The 21,374-nt window shown below is 43.2% G+C and overlaps 2 protein-coding genes across 3 annotated transcripts in view; both read left to right on the forward strand.

The window, feature by feature from the left end:
- Positions 1 to 18,583, forward strand: part of GPATCH1 (G-patch domain containing 1) — a 42,267-nt gene extending 23,684 nt beyond the window's left edge. Inside the window, exons 14-20 of one of the 2 annotated variants that reach the window (XM_057713125.1) lie at positions 62 to 198; positions 828 to 994; positions 7,812 to 8,028; positions 10,973 to 11,080; positions 12,988 to 13,085; positions 14,875 to 15,023; positions 18,245 to 18,581. In XM_057713125.1, the coding sequence (XP_057569108.1) occupies positions 62 to 198; positions 828 to 994; positions 7,812 to 8,028; positions 10,973 to 11,080; positions 12,988 to 13,085; positions 14,875 to 15,023; positions 18,245 to 18,275 (907 nt within the window). In that variant the 3' untranslated portion in view covers positions 18,276 to 18,581. Of the gene's footprint in view, positions 1 to 61; positions 199 to 827; positions 995 to 7,811; positions 8,029 to 10,972; positions 11,081 to 12,987; positions 13,086 to 14,874; positions 15,024 to 18,244 lie in introns of both variants that reach the window. The other variant, XM_057713124.1, reaches the window with a different exon arrangement.
- Positions 18,584 to 20,034: 1,451 nt separating this feature from the next.
- WDR88 (WD repeat domain 88) overlaps positions 20,035 to 21,374 on the forward strand; it is a 46,529-nt gene continuing 45,189 nt past the window's right edge. The window contains exon 1 of the mRNA XM_057712142.1: positions 20,035 to 20,440. Within this exon, the coding sequence (XP_057568125.1) occupies positions 20,120 to 20,440 (321 nt within the window). The 5' untranslated portion in view covers positions 20,035 to 20,119. The remainder of the gene's footprint in view (positions 20,441 to 21,374) is intronic.

Consider the following 21,374-nt stretch of genomic DNA (forward strand, 5'->3'; position numbering starts at 1 on the left):
TTGGATTTTATCCTTGCAGTTGTGATTAAAATTATGTATATGTTTCCTCTTCAACCTGCAGTTCAACTTTAGTTGGCTTACCAAGAGTGAAACGTGACAAATACTCAGTCTTCAACTTTCTGACAATCCCAGAGACAGCTTCCTCACCTGCAGCTCAAGCATCAAGTGAAAAAGTTCCACCGCACCGAGGTCCTGACAGTGAGTAGGGCTTCCCCAGGTCCACGTGCTGACCATGGTCTCAAGCCCTAGCCTGTTGGGAAGACAGAAGTAAAGGGTCATCTAGTCCTAGGTGTACACATAGTGCAAACTCTCCTTCCATTAAAAGAATTGTTTGTGTGAATACATTAGCTTGTGCTGAGGTGGCCCAGATGTACACTGTTTGGGTTTGGGGCTCTGCTTCCGCACCTGCCGCATTCCCAGCACCTTGCACAGTGCCTGGACCATAGTAGGCTTGCTGATGTTCTTTTTTTTTTTTTTTTTTAACTTTTTAAAAAATTTTTTACAATAAACTGCATATATTTAGAGTGTACAAGTTGGTATCCCAATCTCCCAATTCATTCCCCCCTCAACCCTCCTCGCTTTCCCCACTTGGTGTCCATATGTTTTTTTCTCTACATCTGTGTCTCTATTTCTGCCTTGCAAACAGGTTGATTTGTACCATTTTTCTATAGTCCATATATATGTGTTAATATACAATATTTGTTTTTTCTCTTTCTGACTCACTTCACTCTATTTTGCTGATGTTCTTGAGTGAATTAAAGAGCCGTAATGCGGAGCTTGCCTTTTGCTTACTAATTCTGATGTTAGGTCTGTGTCCTACCTTTCAGAATCAAGAAAACCATCCAGATGGGATACATCTAAACAAGAAAAGAAAGAAGATTCCATTAGTGAATTTTTAAGTTCGGCTAGATCAAAAGTTGGCCCACCTAAACAAGGGTCCAGTACATTAGCAAACAAAGAGGAAGAGCATACAACGGAATCAGTCTCAAATAAGGTATTTGGGGCTTTCAGGTTCTCTTTGCCAGGGTGACTGTGGCCTTTGCCTTTCTCTGTGGTGATGCTTTTTGTTATTCGATAGCAATGGTCAGCAAACTTTTTGCTGGGAAAGGCCAGATATTAAATATATTAGGCTTGGTGGGCCCTACAGTGTCACAGCTGTTCACTTTTGCTGTTGAATGTGAAAGAAACCACAGGCAACATGAAAAAACTTGAGTACATCTGTGCTCCAGGATGGGCGGCAGTTTGCCAGCATCTGCTCTACAGTTCAGCAGTTTCAGTCATAGCCTTAATCATTTGAGCAGAGCTTATAAACTTCTCTGCCTAGAATGGCTTTCACTTAGCATCAACCACTGAAACAAAATTCAGTGTGTTGTATAGAAAATGTGATTTTTCAAGTATCAGGTAATCCCTTTTGAAATTATAGAGAAAATATCCATTGGATTTTTTAAAAATTACTGCTTCAGTAGTTGAGTTGAACTTAATGAAAACTCGATTTTATTTCTAATAGCCTCATTAAAATTGTTTTTTAAATGAACATGCATTAAACTTGACTTAAAAAAAAGTGCAGTTCAGTGAGTCGTTATGCATATACAGATTCACGGAACCACTGCCACAATCAGGATGCAAAATGACACTGTCACCCTGAAACACTCCTTCACACTGCCCCTCTGTGGTCATACCCTCCCCTCACCCCAAGCCCCTGTCCACCGTCGATCTCTCCTCTGTCTCTATAGTTTTGCTCCTTCCAGAACGTTACGTACATGGAATCAGACAATATGCACCACAGTTCTTGGTCCATTCACTCTTTGAGGACATATGGTTGTTTCCAGCTTTTTGTTTTTTAAATTTATTTATTTTTATTTTTTTGGCTGTGTCAGGTCTTAGTTGCGGCACTCAGGATCTTTGTTGTGGCCTGCAGGATCTTTCTTTGCGGCACGTGGGCTCCTTGTTGCAGTGTGCAGGCTCCAGAGCATGTGTTCTCTGTAGTTTGCAGCACGCGGGCTCTCTAGTTGAGGCGTGCGGGCTCAGTAGTTGCCGAAAGCAGGCTTAGTTGCCCGACAGCATGTGGGATCCTAGTTCCCCGACCAGGGATCGAACCTGAGTCCCCTGCGTTGGAAGGCGGACTCCCCACCACTGGACCACCAGGGAAGTCCTGGTTGTTTCCAGCTTTTGGCTATCATAAATAAAGCTGCTGTGAATATTCATGTGCAGATTTGTACGTGAGCATAAGTTTACACTTCTCCAGGGTAAATACCTAATAGTGGGATTACTGGTTAATAGCTAAATATAGATGTACCTTTATGAGACGCTACCAAACATTATTCCCATATGCTTGCTTCATGTATTTTGAAACTCTCTTGTTAGGTGCATACACATGTGGGGCAGTTATATTTTTTTTGATGAATTGACCCTTTCATCATTATGTAATATTCCTCTTTATCCCTGGTAATTTAGCATAGTATATATTTCTCCATCTTTTCTCTTTTAATCTATTTCATTATATTTAAAGTGGGTTTTTAATAAATAGCATGTCATAGTCATTAGGTGCTTTATTTTTAAGTACATTTTGATAATCTATATGTTTTAATTTTTGTATGTTTTGACCATTTGCATTTAATGTAATTTGTTGATTTAATTTGGATTTTGATCTGCAGTTTCATTGTTTTCTGTCCCCACTCTTTTTTTGTTCCTCTCTTTCTCTTTTCCTACCTCCTTTTGTATCACTTCAATAATTTTTAGTTTTCCATTTTAATTTATTATATTTTTTTACTCTATTTTTTTAGTGATTGCTCTAGGGATTACAATATATAATACTTAATCTTTTCACCATGTATTGAGAACTGATATTTTACCACTTCAGTTGGAAGTGATATTTTACCACTTTAAGCTAGGTATAATCCTTACCACCTCTTTACCCTCCCTGCTTTAGGTTGTTGTCTTATATGTTACAGTGTATATATACTGAAACCTCATCAGACAATATTTAAATTTCTGCTTTCAATTGTTATATGTAGTTTAGAGAACTGATGAGATAATAGTCTATTTGATTTACTCAGATATTTACCATTTCTGTTCCTGAAGTTCCAGGTTTCCCTCTTTGTTTTTGTTTTTGTTTTTTTTTGTTTTTTTAATTTTTTTAGTTCTTTTATTTTTTGGCTGCACTGCATGGCATGCAGGATCTTAGTTCCTGGATCGGGGATTGAACCCATGCCCCCTGTGGTGGAAGTGTGGAGTCTTAACTACTGCACTGCCAGGAAGCCCCAGGTTTCCCTCTCTTATCATTTCCTTCTGTCTGAGAAACTTCCTCTAGCATTTCTTTTAGAGCAGTTCCAACAACTAATTCTCTTAATTTTCTTTCATCTGAGAGTATCTTGTATTTCATCTTCATTCCTAAAGGCTGTTTTTACTGAATGTAGAATTCTATGTCAGCAGTTTTCTTCTTTTGGCTCTTTCAAAATGTCATGCCACTTCTTCCTGGCCTTGTGGTTCCTGATGAGAAACCCAAGATCATTAACATCATTGCTCCTCTCCTTGTAGTGATGTGATTTTTCCTCTGGCTGCTTTCAAGATTTTCACTTTGTCTTTGGTTTTTAGCTGTTTGATAATGTTGTATCTGGGTGTGCATTTCTTTATTATTTTTGGGGGGGTTTGCTGAGTTTCTTGGATCTTTAAGTTTGTCTTTGACCAAATCTGGACATATTCAGCCATTATTTTCTTCAAATATATTTTCTTCAAATATATATCACACTCTCACACCTCTCCTGAGACTCTGAGAGCATAAATGTGATACCTTTTAAATCCATCCAGTAGGTCTTTGAGCCTCTGTTTTGCTTTTCACTCTCTTTTCCCCCTCTTTATTGTTCAAATCGGATAATTTCAATGGATCTGTCTTGAAGTTCACTGAGTCTTTCCTCTGTCATCTCCATTCTGCTACTGAGCCCATTCAGTGAATTTTTTATTTGGGTTATTGTATTTATGTTTTTTATTTCTTTGCTGAGACCTTTTTAATCTTTATATTCATTTGTCTTTATTCTTGGAGCAGGGTCACAATAGCTGCTTTAGTTATCTTTTTTTTTTTTTTTTTTTTTTTTTTTTTTTGGCACACGGGCTTAGTTGCTCCGCGGCATGTGGGATCTTCCTGGAGCTGGGATCGAACCCATGACCTCTGCATTGGCAGGCGGATTCTTAACCACTGCGCCACCTAGGAAGCCCCCACAATAGCTGCTTTAAAGTCTCATAATTCCAACATTTTTGTCATTTTAGTTTTTGTCATTTGGGGTTGGTGTTTGTTGATTATCATCTGCAAGTTGAGATTTTCCTGGTTGTTTGTATACCAAGTCAGTTTGGATTGCACTCCGGATACTTTGAATATTATGTAATGAGACCCTGGGTCATCTTTAAATTCTAAGGAGAATGTTGACTTTTTGTTTAGTTGTTTTGTTTTGCTTTAGCAGACAACCTAATTAGCTTCAGGCAACAAGTTCCAACCCCTCTTGGTTGAAATGTCCTCCCAGTATTCAAAGCCTTTGTAGTACTCTTCAGATCTTGCCTGTATGTGCTTTTCCTTGTAATTGGTCTGGGACTTGGCTAGTAGTTAATCCCATAGCTCTGTTATCAAAGGCTTTGGTTTGCTGTTGAGCATCAGATCCACGAGCTAAGAGGTGAGCCAGAAGCTCATAAACCACTCTATAGGATCACCCTTTTGAGCTCCTTCTCTTTGGGATCTTCCAGACATTTTGACTCTGGGCTCCCCATTCAAGTCCTCCAGTCAGAAAGCTGGGACTTTAGTTTCCCTGCTCTGCCTTGCACTTCCTTTGACTTTTTCTGTCTGGAGTAAGTGGCAGGAGGGCAGGAAGGGGAAAACAGCAATGGGGTTCACTCCAGACTATTGAGACCACAGCTCCTGTGGTCAGAGACAAGGGTTCCCTTCCTTCAGAGCCCAGCAGCTGCAGCTACCACCTGTGCCACCGCAGATTCAGAACCACTCCCTCTGGGTTTTAATGGCGTAAAACCCCACCCAGGGATTCTGGCTGTGATATGGTCATTGGATTAGGAAGCCTTCTAGATTTTCTCAAATCATGTCAAGATAGTATTTAGATAATTTTGGCTGGAATGCCTTCATTCTTGCTTTTTCACTTATTAGCTTGTGACTTCAGGAGGGTCTGGGTTATTTAATTTCTTTCCCTGAACACTTTCTGAGTCAGCACAAATGTGACTGTGCACACTTTTGGTGGAAGGTGGGGAAGCTTTGCAGATATAGTCGTTGTGTCTTTGGTGTGTGTTTCTGTTGTTATTTAATTTCAATACAGCTCCTATTATATTCCAGAAAAAATAAAAGCAAAAAAGATCAGCTTCTGTGACTAACAGTTGAATGTCTCTTGTACTCAAGTACATTTAGTAATGTAGACACTATTAAAGGGCGGGACTGTCTGCAAACACTGTCATTCAGTTATGGTCCATGCATGTGACATTGGTATCTGTGGTTTGCCATAAAGATATCAGATGCATGACTTTTTTAGGGAATTGTGGCCATGATTGCCTGCGCTTCACTGTCAGCCTCTCTCTCTCCTGACATTTTCTATAATTTTTAAAAATTTTAAACAATCTCAAAAGTTTAAATACTATACAGATAATTTTGTTTCCTGAGCCACTTGAGTATAAGTTGCCAACCAGATGCCCTATCACACCTGTGTTTCCTTTAAAGAAGGGCATTCTCTTATATAACCACAGTACATCCATCAAAATCAGGAAGTTAACATTGATACATTACTACGTCCAATCCTCAGACCCATTCCAGTTCCACTAGTTGTCCTAATAATGTCCTTTATAGCGAAGGGATGCAGCTCAGCATCGCTTGTTGCATTTAGCTGTCACGTCTCTTTTTTGTAGTCTCTTTCAACCTGGAACAGTTCCTCAGTCTTTCCTTGACTTCCTTTTTTTTTTTTTTTAACTCTTCTCTTATATAGGTAGTATTTTTTTTTAAATGTTTATTTTATTTATTTGGTTGAGCCAGGTCTTAGTTGTGGCAGGCGGGCTCCTCAGTTGTGGCATGTGGGATCTAGTTCCCTGACCAGGGATCAAACCTGGGACCCCCTGTTTCGGGAGCGCGGAGTCTTAACCAGTGCGCCACCGGGGAAGACCCTTTCCTTAACTTTCATGATCTTGATCCTTTTGAAGATTAGAGGCCAGAATTTTGTAGAATATCCCTGAATTTGCTCACATCTGGCATTTCCTCGGGATTCGATTCCGGTTCTGCAGTTTGGGGAGGAACACCTCACAAGGGATGGTGCTGTGCTCTTGGTGCGTCCTGCCAAGTAGCAAGTGGTGTTGATTTGTCCCATTACTGATGTTCACTTTGATTACTTAAGTAAGTTGGTGTCTGCCAGACTTCTCCACTGTGAAGTTAGTCTTTTACCCTTTGTAGTTAAGTATTAATACTTTTATTTATTCTTTTCTTATTAGTTTTTACTTTATTTTTAATGCATATTTGAGTACTTTGAAATATATAAATACCCTGTCCCTCATCAAACTATTTATGTCACTGTGGATCCATGGTTCCCTATTTTATCCAAAGGGATAAATTCAGTACTATCATTATTTATTTTAATGCTCCAATTGTCCTAGTTTGGTTCATTGAAGCCCCTTCAGATTGGCTTCTGTGTTCTGTTGATATGTCCCTCTTACGCCCTGAGCATGCCCTCACTTTCTGGGCACAGTGAGATGCTCTGGGCTCCTGTTTTTATTTCTCAGCCCCAGCTCTACAATCAGTCCTCACTCCAAGGTGCCCTGGTTATTTTTAGTGGGCAATGATATGCTTTTCTTCCTTAATTTTTTTCTGTGAACAGGGTTTACTTTAAAATCACGAAGTCTACTATCTTATATTCTTTTTCCTCACCTGAGTATTTTGTAACTCTGCTCCAGAAATTGGAGGTGGTGTGGGACTGGGGGAGGGACCCCTGGCTGAGAGCAAGGGGAGCTGGTGGTAGAGTCCAGACTCACCCTGGGCATGTAGCATGTGTGTGTTGTTGACAGAGCCTCTTGTCACCTGAGACCCCCGTTCTTCAGTGGTAAAATGGAAGGACTGAAGTGGATTCTGATCCAGGCCAGCCCTGGGCTCTGTCATCGCTGCTGTTCACACTTAGCACGTTAGATCACCCCATGTCTGTCTGGTGATAAGCTGTTGGGGTGTGGGAGCCATGTCTTCTTCATACCTTTGCTCCTTGTTTATAGAATGGAGTGTATGCAAAGCTGCTGCCTTTTTATTGGGTAACCTGACTCTCCATACCTGGGCTGCTTTTAGGAAGGTGACGGTTAATTGCAGAGGGGACCTCCAAGACCATTTTTTCAGTGTTCCCAGCACCGTCCCCATTGTGTGGAGGCCCCCAATTTTCTCTTCAGCACTTTTATACTAGTAAACTGTCTTCACTGCCTTTCATGTTTGGACCTCTGAAGGCTTGGATAGACTTTTGAAAACAGGACAGGCACTGTGCTAGTCCCTACTGCCTTTTTCTGGGTCCTTTGCAATTCTGATTAATGACCTATCTCCATGAGAGGCTTCAGCTGCTTCTACCAGTCAACGCAGTCTACAGTGTGTTGAATCAGAAGCAGCACAGAAATGATGCCATGTGAGTGATCATTGTTTAGTTAGGCAGTGTGTGGGTGTGGAGACCCACGTACATGAGCTCAAACGTAAGTATGTGTGCATATGTGCACGTGTGTGTGTGCGTGCGCATGGGTGCCATGTTCTAGAACATGTGGCTCCTTTCACCCTTGCTTCTTCATTTCTGACTCTTATTTCACTGTTAATACAGGCGGTAAACAAAGATGTGGATTCACAAACTGAAGGAGAGGGTAGTCGCCCATCCATGGACTTATTCAAAGCCATCTTTGCCAGCTCCTCAGATGAGAAGTCTTCATCCTCTGAGGATGAGCAAGGTGACAGTGAGGATGATCAAGAGGGTACCAAGGAGGCCGACTTCAAAAGTGCCCAAGAAACTGACTTGGTGGAAACGTCATCTGTGACACAAGGTATGTCTTTTTTAGACTTTGGGATCTAAAAAAGAAAGCAATGATGTCTCTAGAGAAGCTGCTTCTTCATTTAGTGTGTAATTTTAAACCAGGATAATTAGTAAGTTTTGATGATGTTTTAATCTTTTGTATTTTTTAAATTAAAAAAAATTTTATTTAAGTATAGTTAATTTACAGTATTATGTTAGTTTCAGGTGTACTACATAGTGATTCAAAATTTTTATGGGTTATACTCCATTTAAAGTTGTTATAATAAAATATTGGCTATATTCCCTGTGCTGTACAATTTATCTTTGTAGCTTATTTATTTTTTACATGGTAGTTTGTGTCACTTAATCCCCAACCCCTGTCTTGCCCCTCCCCCACCTTTCCTCTCCTCACTGGTAACCCCTAGTATGTTTTCTATGTCTGTGAGTCAGTTTCTGTTTTGTTATATTCATTCATTTGTTTTATTTTTTAGATTCCATATGTAAGTGATAATGTATAGTATTTGTCTTTCTCTGAGTTATTTCATTTAGCATAATACCCTCCAGGTCCATCCATGTTGTTGCAAATGGCAAAATTTCATTCTTTTTTTATGGCTGAGTACTATTCCATTGTGTGTGTGTATTCCATTGTGTGTGTGTGTGTGTGTGTATGTATATGTATATGTATATATATATATATATATACCATATCTTCTTTATCCATTCATCTGTTGATGGACACTTAGGTTGCTTCCATATCTTGGCTCTTGTAAATAATGCTGCTGTGAACATTGGAGTGTGTGTATCTTTTCAAATTAGAGTTTTTGTTTTTTTTCTGGAAATATACCCAGGAGTGGCATTGCTGGATCACACGATAGTTCTATTTTTAGTTTTTTAGGAACCTCTGTACTATTTTCCACAGCGGGGTTGCACCAATTTACATTCCCAGCAACAATGTACAAGGGTTCTCTTTTCTCTATATCCTCACCAACATTTGTCATTTGTGGTCTTTTTGATGGTAGACATTCTGACAAGTGTGAAGTGATGTCACATTGTGTTTTTTGTTTTCTCACCATTGTGGTTTTGACTTGCATTCCTCTGCTGATGAGTGATGTCGAGCATCTTGTCATGTGCCTGTTGGCCATATGCATGTCTTCTTTGAAAAATGTCTATTCGGGTCTTCTGCCCAGTTTTTAATTGTGTTGTTAATTTTTTTGATGTTGAGTTATATGAGCTGTTTAAATATTTTGGATATTAACCACTTATCAGTCATATCATTTGCAAATATTTTCTCCATTCAGTTGTCTTTTCATTATGTTTCAAATAGTACAGATGGTTTCCTTTGCTATGCAAAAGCTTTTTAGTTTAATTGGGTCTTATTTGTTTATTTTTGCTTTTGTTTCCTTGCTTTAGTAGACAGATCCAAAAAAAATCTCTGTGATTTATAATCTCTCGCATTTTTAATTGAGGTAGAGCAGCGTTCTTTTTTTGTTTTTTCCCTATCTGATCTAAATCTCTGGCATATTTTTAGGATATAAAAATGTGTTTGATAATATTGATTTTCCTATTTATCCTACTTGGGAAGAATTAAAAAATAGTAAAATTTTCATTTAAAAAAATACCCTGGTTGATGATGAGGTGCCAGGATTAGTGGGAAACATTTGGTCATGACGGATACAGGGGTTCTTCCTGCTTTCCTCTCTGTAGGGCAGACTGTGTGCTCTGGTTCCGCCCTCAGATGGGCGCTGCCTGCACATAAGTAGCACTTGGCAGATGGTGTCTGCTCTTGTTAGAGTGAGCCTAACGCTTGGTTAGTAGCCTGTCCTACTTGTCCTGTTTACCCCAGCCAGGAGTTTTGGCATAGGAAAGGTGGCCGTCTGGTGCTTGCAAGGGTGGGAGACTTTTCAGACACTTGGGTGGGTAAATAGAATTTCCCAACTCAGTCTTAGAGTGTTCTGCCTGCCCCTGTCCGTCTGGGTGGGCTTGGGTATAATTTTTGAGGGCCTTTAACCAAAAAGTTACATAGAGACACAAAATATTGTTTGTTGTTAGGTGATTGCAAATGTCAGCCTATTTCTTTCTTCTGTGAAAAAAAACCAACTTATTTTTTTATTACAAGGTCATATATTACTTGAAAAGTTTAAAAATGCAGAAATGTAGAAAACCTAAGTCTCTGGGAATTCCCCCTTTCCAGAGATAATCACCATTAACACTTTCATGCATATTTTTTTGGACTTTCCCGATCTTTCTTCTCTCTGAAAACCTAATCATCTCTTTTTAAAACACGAGATTATTAATGTGAACACAGTAAATTATTTATATTCAATTTTTCTCTTCTTTGACAATTTATTTTGAGTGAAATGAAGCCTTCTGAGCTGGGACATGGTCTTACATCCTGTTTGTTTATAAGTCTTTATTCTCCTGAGGTGGTCCTTCTTCCTTGAGGATGTGTTTCAACCTTTTATTTTTATTTTTATTTTTTTTTGAGTTTTTGTGGCATGAAATTTACTCATCTTGGCTGGCTTAATCACATTGTTGTTGTTTTTATTTTTTGGCTGTGCCATGCGGCATGTGGGGTCTTAGTTACCTGACCAGGGATTGAACCCATGCCCCCTGGGTTGGATGTGCAGAGTTGTAACCACTGGATTGCCAAGGAAGTCCCCCGATTTGTTTCAACCTTTTAGGTCTCAGGTGATGTGGAGTATGTGCCACAGGTACCCTTGCCACCCCTATGATACAGCCCCTAGGGCACCTGGTTGCAGGTGGCCTTGTGTGACCGACATCCCAGCTCAAATGTCCGTGAGGTCAGGGGTTGGGCCTGTGTGCTCACTGCTGTGTCCTCAGTGCCTGGCAGTGAGCTAGTCACTCGGGGTGCTGAAGAAAAGCACATGTTATCTGGTAAAAACAGACATTAATTGAAGACTCAAGCACATTAATGTTTGGCGTGTATCTAAAATTAATACCCTGGTGTTTTTCAGCTAGCGAGACAGCACCCCAGGAGCCCGCACCTTTCTTCCAGATTCAGAAGATGCAGATAGATGAAAGAGAGGAGTTCGGCCCCCGGCTGCCTCCCGTCTTCTGCCCCAGTGAGTCGAGAGCTCCTTGTGTCATCCAATTGCATTGGCACCAGAGTCTCCCCTGAGACAGGACGACTCTAACCGCGTCATTCCATCCATCAACATGACCCAGCATGAGGCTGACCGAATACATATGTTTGTTTCTAGTTTATCTGTTCTAAGCCATGTTTGGAAAATCAGTGCTTCCATCTTGCACCTAAATGATAGTTTTTGCTTTCCAGCCTCAGAGACCTTTAAATTTTTTTTAAATTTAAATTAAAAACGGCTAGGGTCCTAAGGATCTCAAATTTTGTCACTTACAGACATAAAAAAGTAAACATCTGGACGCAAAGATGGGATCGGGTATTCTGAGACTTTTTTATACTTTGGCTAATGTATCAAATAAAATGAAACTAATCCTTTCAGAAGTAAATGCAGCTCCTCCTCCTCCCCCAGTATCTGTTAACAGCTTCTCTTCAGTGCCAGCTTAAACTGGCATCTCACGTTAAAATGTTTAGGCTGGTTTATCATCTCTTTGAAAGCTGAGTTATCAGACATCTGATAATAGGGCCCAGATATATAAATGACATAAGATTCTATTATCTACTTGATAGTTTCCTAGAGTGCCCACATATACATATTGGTTTGGTTAATTAACCCGGCCTTCAAAGAGATGATAGAAAGCAGAGAGGAGCAAAGAGGGTGAGGTTTTGAAACATTGTGGTGAATTTATTTCTCATTTGTATAATTGTTCAGATCATTAGTTTAAAATAAGTGTGTCAGCACTTGAAAGCTAAGTTACTTATGCCCGTTTTCCAGACTGGTTTTGGTATCCTTGTAGTTGTTAATAACTTAACTTGATCTATGGGCTATTTTCCAAAAACTAGCATTAAAAAAAGAAAAGTTTGGGGAGGTCAAATTTGGCAATATCTGACCAAACTATAGGTCTAGAAAATCACAGGCATTGGTTAACAGGGTTTGGGAAATAAAACTATACTCCCGAAATACTTTGAGATTTTTCTTTAGGTAGAAAAAAGTTGATTTAATGACTTACACTGTTTCTACTGTAGATAATTTTCTTCTGACTTGATGACCTGGAAGTTAATGACCTTTGAAAACGGTCCGGTCAGAATTTGGAGGTGGAGAAGTCGGGCGTGTGCAACTTATTCAGTCATTTTTTTTTTTTTTTTTTTTTTTTTTGGCACACGGGCTTAGTTGCTCCGTGGCATGTGGGATCTTCCTGGAGCTGGGATTGAACCCGTGACCTCTGCATTGGCAGGCAGATTCTTAACCACTGCGCCACCTAGGAAGCCCTCAGTCATTTTTAACGATCACATATATTATGTTGTTTTGATGCTAATTTTTTAGTGTTTCTGCCTTTAAGACAAACTCATATGAAATGTGCTTTTGTAAAGGAAAGGTGGTATCGGAGGGGCTGACTGTTCTGTGCCAGATTCTGGGCTTTGGGGTTCATGTGCATGGTCCCATCTGCTCCTCTCTGTGTCCCTCAGAGGATAGGGATTCTTATTTTCCTCATCTGTCAGACAGGAAAACAGACTTGGAGAGACTCAGCAACATGCCAAAGGTCACAGACCTGGTGACAGCCAGATTCAGGCTCTGGCCTGTCTCTGAGTTTACCTGAGGGTGTTAAGTGACAGAAGGCTGGTAGGCATCCTGGTCTGACTGTATCTTCATCTGGCAGATAAGACTGCGGCCCGACTCCAGTTGGATCACACAGGTCTTAGGCTGGGGTTTCTGGCAGTTTCTAAATATAGAGCTACAGCGTGATACGCTAATCTGCTTGTTTATCAGTGAGGCAGGGCAGGAGTTCTGCCTTAATGGTAAACATCCCATCTGCATCGGATTCCTAACTTGGTAATTTAGCCTTCTTTTCCCTATAGTCTCTACTTAATGTCTTTATTACATTTGTGTTTCAGATGCTCGTCAGAAACTTGAGGCACCCCTCAACGAGAAACATAAAAAGAACAAAGAAAAACACAAGACCAGGAAAGAGCACAGACGGAAGAAAGAGAAGGTGAGTAACTTCTGGGTGTACCAGGATCAGCGTGTGAGGTCAGATGCGGCTGCTTGTGTCATCCAGACCAGCCTCCAGGGGCAACCCATGAAGCCCAGTCAAAGAGAGATGGGGACCACTGATCTCTCTACACCTTGACAGAAATGTTGATATTCAACGGAAACCCTCGATTTTCAGAAAAACTTTGTTTTTGTTTTTTTGGTTTCTGTTTTGGCCACACCAAGCATCATGTGGAATCTTCCCCGACGAGGGATCAAACCCATGCCCACTGCAGTGAAGCGTGGAATCTTAACCACTGAACCGCCAGGGAAGTCCTATTTTTCTTTCAGACAGAATATTTTAATTTATTCAGTTGTACTTAAAAAAATTTTTTTTTATTCATGAACATTAGAAAAGTAGGAAAAAAGGACATTTAAATATCTTAGAGTTGAGAATTCCCTGGCGGTCCAGTGATTAGGACTCATGGCTTTTACTGTGGAGGCCTGAATTCAGTCCCTGGTTGGGAAACTAAGGTCCCACAAGCAGCTCAGCCAAAAAAAAAAGAAAAAAAAAAATCTTAGAGTAATCGTTCAGTATTAAATAGTAAAATAATTACTGTTTAATAAAAATTGTTTTTAATAAAATATTTAAATAAATAATAAAAACATTTAATATTGATTATCATGCAATATTAAAGGAAGGTATTAATTTGAACATTTCTCAACTACTTTGTCATCATTACAAACAGAGATTTGGGTCTGTAGCCTGCCATTTGAAGTGATGCACACTTGAATACTGTTGCCACGCCTATCTCAATATCCATGTCTTCTTTTGAGTTATGGCACAGGCTTTTAATTCAGTTAAAAGTTAGTGCTGGGTACCCGCAGTGATCTGGGCAGCAGTAGGTTTTTGTTGTTGTTGTTTTTTTTGCTTGTAATCTACACAGACCTTCCATATACTTTATTTTATTTTATGGCTGCATTGGATCTTTGTTGCTGCACACGGGCTTTCTCTAGTTGTGGCGAGTGGGGGCTACTCTTCATTGCGTTGCATGGGCTAGTATGGTGGCCTCTCTTGTTGTGGCGCACAGACTCTAGGCGCGTGGGCTTCAGTAGTTGTGGCACACGGGCTTAGTTGCTCCGAGGCATGTGGGATCTTCCCAGACCAGGGATCGAACCCATGTCCCCTGCATTGGCAGACGAATTCTTAACCACTGTGCCACCAGGGAAGTCCCCTGGGCAGGAGTAGAATTGATTAGAAACAGCTCCACTTTTGGCTACCAGAAGAAAGGATTCTTGAGCATGGAAGGTAAGAGGAGTTCTCCTGGAGTGAAAGGAAAGAAACTGGTACCGACAGGTTTGAAAACCAAACTCACTCATTTCTCACCAGTATGTGTGCTATTCTCTGACCTTCTACCAGTTTCTTCTTTGTGCTTTTCCAGGGGGCTTGCCATCCTGATACGTGGTTTGTGACACATGCCTAACACAGTGGAGCAGGCAGGTTCACGGAAGGGGGCAGGGGTCACCTTGGTTGAGATGGGGGCTAAGCGTCGTGATGGGGTCCTGCCTGTGCCCGCTTGCTTCTGCTGTGTCTGTCGCCAGAAGATCCATTCTGTGAGCGTGTTCATGGCAGAGAGTCTGCCCGGCCGTGTGTCCTGGTCTGTCCCACACCAGGCTGAAGCTCCCCCCAATGAAGTTTTTTGTTTTTGTTTTTGAATGACTCCAGCAACCAAATACCTCATTAGCCTGTCCCTGTGCTGAATTAGGGAGGGAAACACCCCTTTGTTCTCCTTGATTTGTTTATTTTTCAGAAGAAGAAACACCGGAAGCACAAACACAAAGGCAAGCAAAAGAATAAAAAGTCAGAGAAAAGTAGTAGTTCTGAGAGTACGGAGAGCAGTGACAGCCAGAGTGATGACGAAGGGGCCTCAGACCTGTCGCCCCAGGAGCTGCTGAGACGGTAGGTGACAGGAGACAGCAGGCTTTCAGAAACCCCTCAGAGGCTCGTTGAAACCTTGCTGTGTTTGCTTAGAGGCAAATGTCAGAAATGATAAATTTGTGTATTAACTCAGCTTCTTAAAAAGTTAACTTTTAATTGCATAAGTAGTATGTAGATATATTATCATTGTGCAAATTCAGATCTTACAGATAAGACTTAAAGGGGCCTGTGACCAATTCCCCAAATCTCTCTTCTCTCCACAGTAACCCCTATCATCAGTTGCTTTGTAACTTTGAAGACTTTTTTGCTCAACCACACACACAATCTCTCTCACACACACACACACATTTTGTTTCACGTTTTTAATATAAGTGATATAACTTTATGTAGCCTGAATCTATAGGGAATGAACATTCAGAAGGAATAAGTGCCACCAAATTGTTTCCAAAAGTGGCTCTATCCATTTAAATTATGAAAGCACCTTGTTATTACATCAGTTACGACCAGCACAGAAATGTTTGCCAGCGTGATGGGTGAAGAATGGCGTGTCCTCTTCGCTGCATTTCCCGAACCAGTAATGAGGCTGAGCGGCCTTTCCTGTGTGTCTCAGCCTTGGCCACGGGCTCTTTTTGTGAATAACGTGCTCTTGTCCTTTGCACAGTGTTCTGTTTTCTGTTAGATTGTTCTGCTGGTTTTAGGTACTGTTTTTATTGATTTTTAGGAATTAAAAATAATTCTGGGTATTAATTCTTTGTGTTTTAGAGTATTACCTGTTATATGGCTTTCAACAATCTTTGTTAAACAGAAACTTTAATTTTTAGTGCACTCAATTTTGCCAGTTTCTTCTTGTTGTTGTTGTTGGTATGTTTTACATTTTGTCTTTTAAAGGCCTTCGGTAATGTAAGATTTTGTATATGTGTGTAGACTATTCTCATGCGTTTGTAGTTTTGTTTTTGTTTAATCTATTTGAATAGTTTTATTTTCCTTTTTTTTTTTTTTGGTGAACAGAGTAGAGTAGCTGTCCAACTTACCTTTCTCCAGATAGATGGCCAGTGGTATTAGTGAGAGTAAGTAAGCCAGCTGCGATTAAAAAGAACGCTCGCAACCCAATGGCACAGCACAGTGACGCGTACATAAAGTTGAGAAAGTTACTCGGGATCCTGGTTTGTTCAGTGTGGCCCTGGGAGGAGGGGAACGGGTTGGAGGATGGTCCTGGAGGTTCTTATGGTCCTCCCTGGAAGTTGCTGTCTTCCCTTCCCCTCCAGCCCACGGGCCAGGGCAGTTGACGGCCCTGCCCAGCCAGTCCGGGACCGGGTAGGGGAAGTCTAGCCATGGGCCCGGGAGGAAGGGGGACACAGAGGCGTGAGCCCTGGCCACTCACTCCCACCTGGTGTTCTGGCTTATTAAGGGAGGTGTCGCTTGATCATGTGCTAAATCCCTGTGCCCACGTGGGTCTGTTCTGGATTCTCTGTTTCCCTTTCCTCAGGGCACGTGCCAGTGGTGACAGGGACAGGCCAGGCGCGGTGAGTCACACCACGGGCGTGGGCTCATTTAAGCCTCACACAGCCCTGTGACTCCTGTCCCTTATTCTCACAGGCAGGGAAAGCAAAGCCCAGGGAGGCCCACAGACCCTCAGCCACACCTGCTATGATCACCCTTGACCGTCTGGGGCCGTGTGATGAGTCACTCCTTCAGGGACGCATTTGCTCATGGGGAAGCCCCTACGTGTCCATCAGGAGGGTGTGGTGGGGTAGGCCGGGCACGGCAGTCAGCAAACGTGGGCCGTGGGCTGATTGGCATCTAAAACTCACCATTAAGAGACCAAAAGCTGCAGAACAGTGTATACAGCTGGTACTGTGGTCCTCAGGCCTTCAGATTTCCCCGCATGCATGTGTGAGTACATCCTTGCGTAGAAGAGGGCTGCAGCGGTTCTTACACCCCTGAGAGCACTTATCTCTGAGGCAAGGACTAGGATGGGGCAAAGGCAGGGTCAGAGGTGTGAAGTGTATTTAAATATTACTCTTGTGGTTGCTAAAGGTCTCGTTTCCGTAGCCCCTCAGCCCTAAGTCTCCTAGGTTCTCCCTAGGGAGCCAGGAGGGGCCCCTCCATCTTTTGTGCCTCACCCTACTCTGTATTACCTGTCTGCATCTGTCTCCTGCAAGGGGCATTTTGAGGGTCATGACCACATGGGTCCTACTTGCCTCCCCAGCACCTGGCTAAGGTCTCACTCCTGTCAAGGGCCCCTGATGCTTTTTTTCAGTGACAGCACAACCTGGTTCTGGATGGAATTGCAGTCTGTCCCCTCCATCCCCTCCCCAGGTGACACCAATCTGTTTCCTGTCCCTATAAGTTAGCTTTGCCCATTCTAGAATTTCACAGAATCATACAGTTAAGCACACCCTTTAGCGCACTCACATTGTAAGTTCGTGGTTCCACGCATTCCCACTACCTGAATATACCCAGAGCAAGGAATAAACCAGCATCCCAGAGCAAGGAATAAACCAGCACCCCAGAAGCCCCCTCCCACTCATCATGGCCACCCCCACCCGCAAAGGTAACCATTCTTGCTCCTGTCACCACTAATTACTCTTGCCTGTGTTTGAGATTTATTTAAGGGACCCGTGTCCTGTGAACTCTTGCATCTGGCCTGTGCGAGTCCTCCGCGGTGTCGTAGCAGCAGCTGCTTTGTTCTCCCTGCCGTGGAGTATTCCTTTATGGGGTACACCACAGAGTATGCATCTGTTTCGTTGTTGGGGGCATTTGGTTTCCACGTTGGGGCTGTAGAGCAAGGATCTAGAGTCAGTGTGACCCAGCTCTCAGTGTGAGTAGAGCCGCTGTGAACATTCTTGTGTGCACAAAGCTGAGATTTAAGACTGACAGCTCAGGAGCTTTTGGCCCTGGAGCAAATATGGTTTTCTTTTCTTTTCTTTCTTTTTTTTTTTTAAGTTCTTTCCCAAATGTCATACATGAGATAGGTGAGCGAAACCGGATTAGAACTTGCTTTCATAAATGGGTCTTAACATGAGATGTGGAGGAGTGAGTCTCTCTTGTGTATTTGGCGGGGGGACAGAATCTTAAGAATGCAGATTAAACGGTGCTTTCTTTCATGGTGTGTGGTCATCCTCTGTATTTTGTGCCACTTTGACTCTGGGAGAGGCCTGGCATTCTCCGCCCCCACTGAACTGTCTGATTTTTCTGTTTGTATCTAACTTTCCTTCTCTCTCTCTTATTTCCTTTCGCAGGCTGAAGCGTCTTCCACTAAGGAGGCAGTAATTGAATTCTGCCCTGGCTTACCCCAATACTGGATCTCCTCCAGGATGGAAGTTCATTGATCACTCAGTTAATACACTGTACAGATTGTATTTATATGTAAATTTGTGCTGTAAAATAACTTCTTTTTAAACCTTGATATTTCAAAGCCTGCCTTGGAAGGTTGCCGAAATTGATTTCTATTTTTAACTTCTGTTAGTGTCAGAGGAAAAAATTCAGACTGTACAGTTTAATTATAATGGCATTTTTCTATTTTCTTCCTGATTTTTCATTTCCTGAAACTTCAAAAAAGAAATGAAAAGCAAAGGCTTTTCTCCAGTTTTGTCATGTAGAAAGCCAAGTTCAGGTGAGGACCGTTTGACTGACCTAAGGACTCGTGTGGGAGGGCGGTGGTTGCTTTCCCACTCCTGCTGTTTTCCTGGGGAGTGTGGTTCCTCCCTCATGTAGTTGGTGCTGGTGGCTGGGAGCCCAGTGGGTGGCACAGCACCAGGATCCTGGCAGGTGGCCTCAGCCTCTCGGGGTAGATGCCACCGAAGTGTCTGAGAAAGGCACTGGCACCAAGAGCAGAAGCGTGTGCGCCCACACCCTGGGGCACACAGGCTCCAGGTCTTTGCGCTGCAGCCCTGGATCCCTGCTCTGCGGCTGCCTCATCTGTCGCATGAGACCTTTAGAAAGAGTAGAGTGCAGAGGGTTTTTTCCCATTATCAAAGTGACATCATAGAAAAATCAGAACAATTGTAAATGAAAGGAGAAAGAAGGAAGAAAATCACTTTTACTTCTGCCCCCGCTGAGATGACCACCCTTGCTCTTTTCTTATAATTCCATGCAGTCATTTTCTAGCATTGAGTCTGCTCCCAGACAAGAGGTGACATTTTGGGGTCTTCCCTGGTGGTGCAAAGGTTAAGACTCCAAGCTCCCAATGCATGGGGCCTGGGTTCGATCCCTGGTCAGGGAACTAGATCCCACATGCATGCTGCAACTAAGGAGCCCTTGAGCCACAACTAAGGAGCCCATCTGCTGCAACTAAGACCTGGTGCAACCAAATTAATTAATTTAAAAAAATTTTTTAAATTCGTTTTTAATTTTTTGGTTGCGTTGAGTCTTCATTGCTGCACGAGGGCTTTCTCTAGGTGTGGAGAGGGGGGCTGTTCTTCATTGCAGTGCGTGGGCTTCTCATTGCGGGGGCTTCTCTTGTTGCGGAGCACTGGCTCTAGGCAAATGGGCTTCAGTAGTTGTGGCACATGGGCTTAGTTGCTCCTAGGCATGTCGGATCTTCGTGGACCAGGGATCCAACCTGTGTTCCCTGCATTGACAGGCAGATTCTTAACCACCGTGTCACCAGGGAAGTAAGGAAGTCCTTATAAATAAATATTTAAAAGTGTGAGATAATCAAAAAAAGAAAAAAGAGGTGCCCTTTTTTCTTTGGTATTTCATTGGCACTGTGACAGGTATTTCCCTTATGTGTTTATGTATTGTGTGTACCCCCCCCAACAGCTGCATCTTAATTAATCCAAGGCACATTCTATAACTTAGGGGCCATTTCTTTGTTGACAGTGAAGTGGTTTGGCCAGGAGCCCCTACAAAAGCAGAAGACATACAGATCGTCCTGGGAGGGGGAGCCAGGAAGACCCTAAGGGAGGCTGCGAGCATGGGGCCGCCGGTTTCACGCACTTGGCCTCATTCCTTTTACACCCACAACTAGAAGCCCGCTTTTCTGGGGGTAACCGTGTTGCGTGTTGACTGGGAGCAGCGAGATCGCGGGGCTCAGGGAGGGGGCGTGGGTCCTAAGGTGGGCGCGGGGGCGCAGGCGCGCGGCGCCACCGTTCGTGGCCAGCCTGGGCTCGGCGATGGCCTCCCAGCCCCCAGGTACTCCCAGCTCCGCAAAAGCCCCGGACCAGGACCGGAAGGCAGAACTGGGGAGAAATAACGTGCCCCTGTCCTTGCTCCGCATCCACGACAGCACGCGTCGGCCCCGCAAGCTGCCTTGGGAAGCCCTGCTCAGGGCCTGTGGCCACGTCAAGATGTCTCTCTCGGAGGCGCGGCGGGAACGGCTGCTGCCCTCGCTTAACCCTCTGGCTGTGGGCAATGACTTGCCACCGCCGGAGAAGCACTGGATGCCCGCCGCCGCCGAGAAGGTGTCCTGGGGCGACCAGGAGCCCCTCTCCAAGGTCAGAACCGCCTTCAAGGGGAGGGGCTGTGGCTTGTTCCCAGCAGGTGGGGAGATCTCAAGAGCTGGCAAGGGGACCTAGGAGGGAGCCACCTGGCTTGCTAGGCCTGGGGCCGGTCCCCTGCCTGAGGCACAGCTAGTGGGCAAAGTGGCAGCAGGGGGTGGGAGCAGCTGGAGGAAAGGCAGGGTGACCCAGGGAAACCATCCTGGGGGAGGAGGACCACCCAGCCCAGACCCTGTGGGCTCCCACTGAGCCTCCCACTGTCCCCATGGTGACACTCCCACGTGCGTGCCCTTGGGTCAGTGAAGGAGCCCTGTCACCCATGAAACAGTAGTGGAAGCAACAGAAAACGTATAATAACAAAATACAGAAATAAAAACCCAACAACACTATTTTGTATTCTAAGTGATATTTGAGAGACAAATGCATTGATAAAAAGAAGGCTGATGGCTGGAAAGAGGAAATAATCTGTGAACAGAGAATTCTTGGGGATGAAAAAGAAGATTTGCAAACCAAAACCCTCCATGGAAGCTTTAAAATCAGAACAGAGAACTGAAACAGAAAATTAGAAAACGAGCTCATGGGATTCTCTGAGAACTCAGAGAAAAAAATAAAGGAAAAATAATGATGAGAGACAAGAGAAGAGGAATGCAGGAGAGATGCAGAAGAGCCAATAAATATAAGAGGTATGGGGGTGGGGGGGGGGGGGTAGGGGAGGGAGCAGGAGGAGGAAAGGAATACAGAAGGAAGCAAGGAACTCTCCCTGGGCTGAAGAAAGACTGGAGTGCTCACGTGGAAAGAGATAGTCAAGTTCAATGCAAGACTGGAGGGAAGTATAACCTACAGGTGGTGAATGCCTGCACTGCAAGGATAGGAGCAAGGCTGTCCCCACGCAGATGGAAAAGCCTGGGATCAGACAGGTGGAGGTTTCTCC

This window comes from Hippopotamus amphibius, chromosome 16 (assembly GCF_030028045.1).
Source record: "Hippopotamus amphibius kiboko isolate mHipAmp2 chromosome 16, mHipAmp2.hap2, whole genome shotgun sequence".
Lineage (NCBI taxonomy): Eukaryota > Metazoa > Chordata > Mammalia > Artiodactyla > Hippopotamidae > Hippopotamus > Hippopotamus amphibius.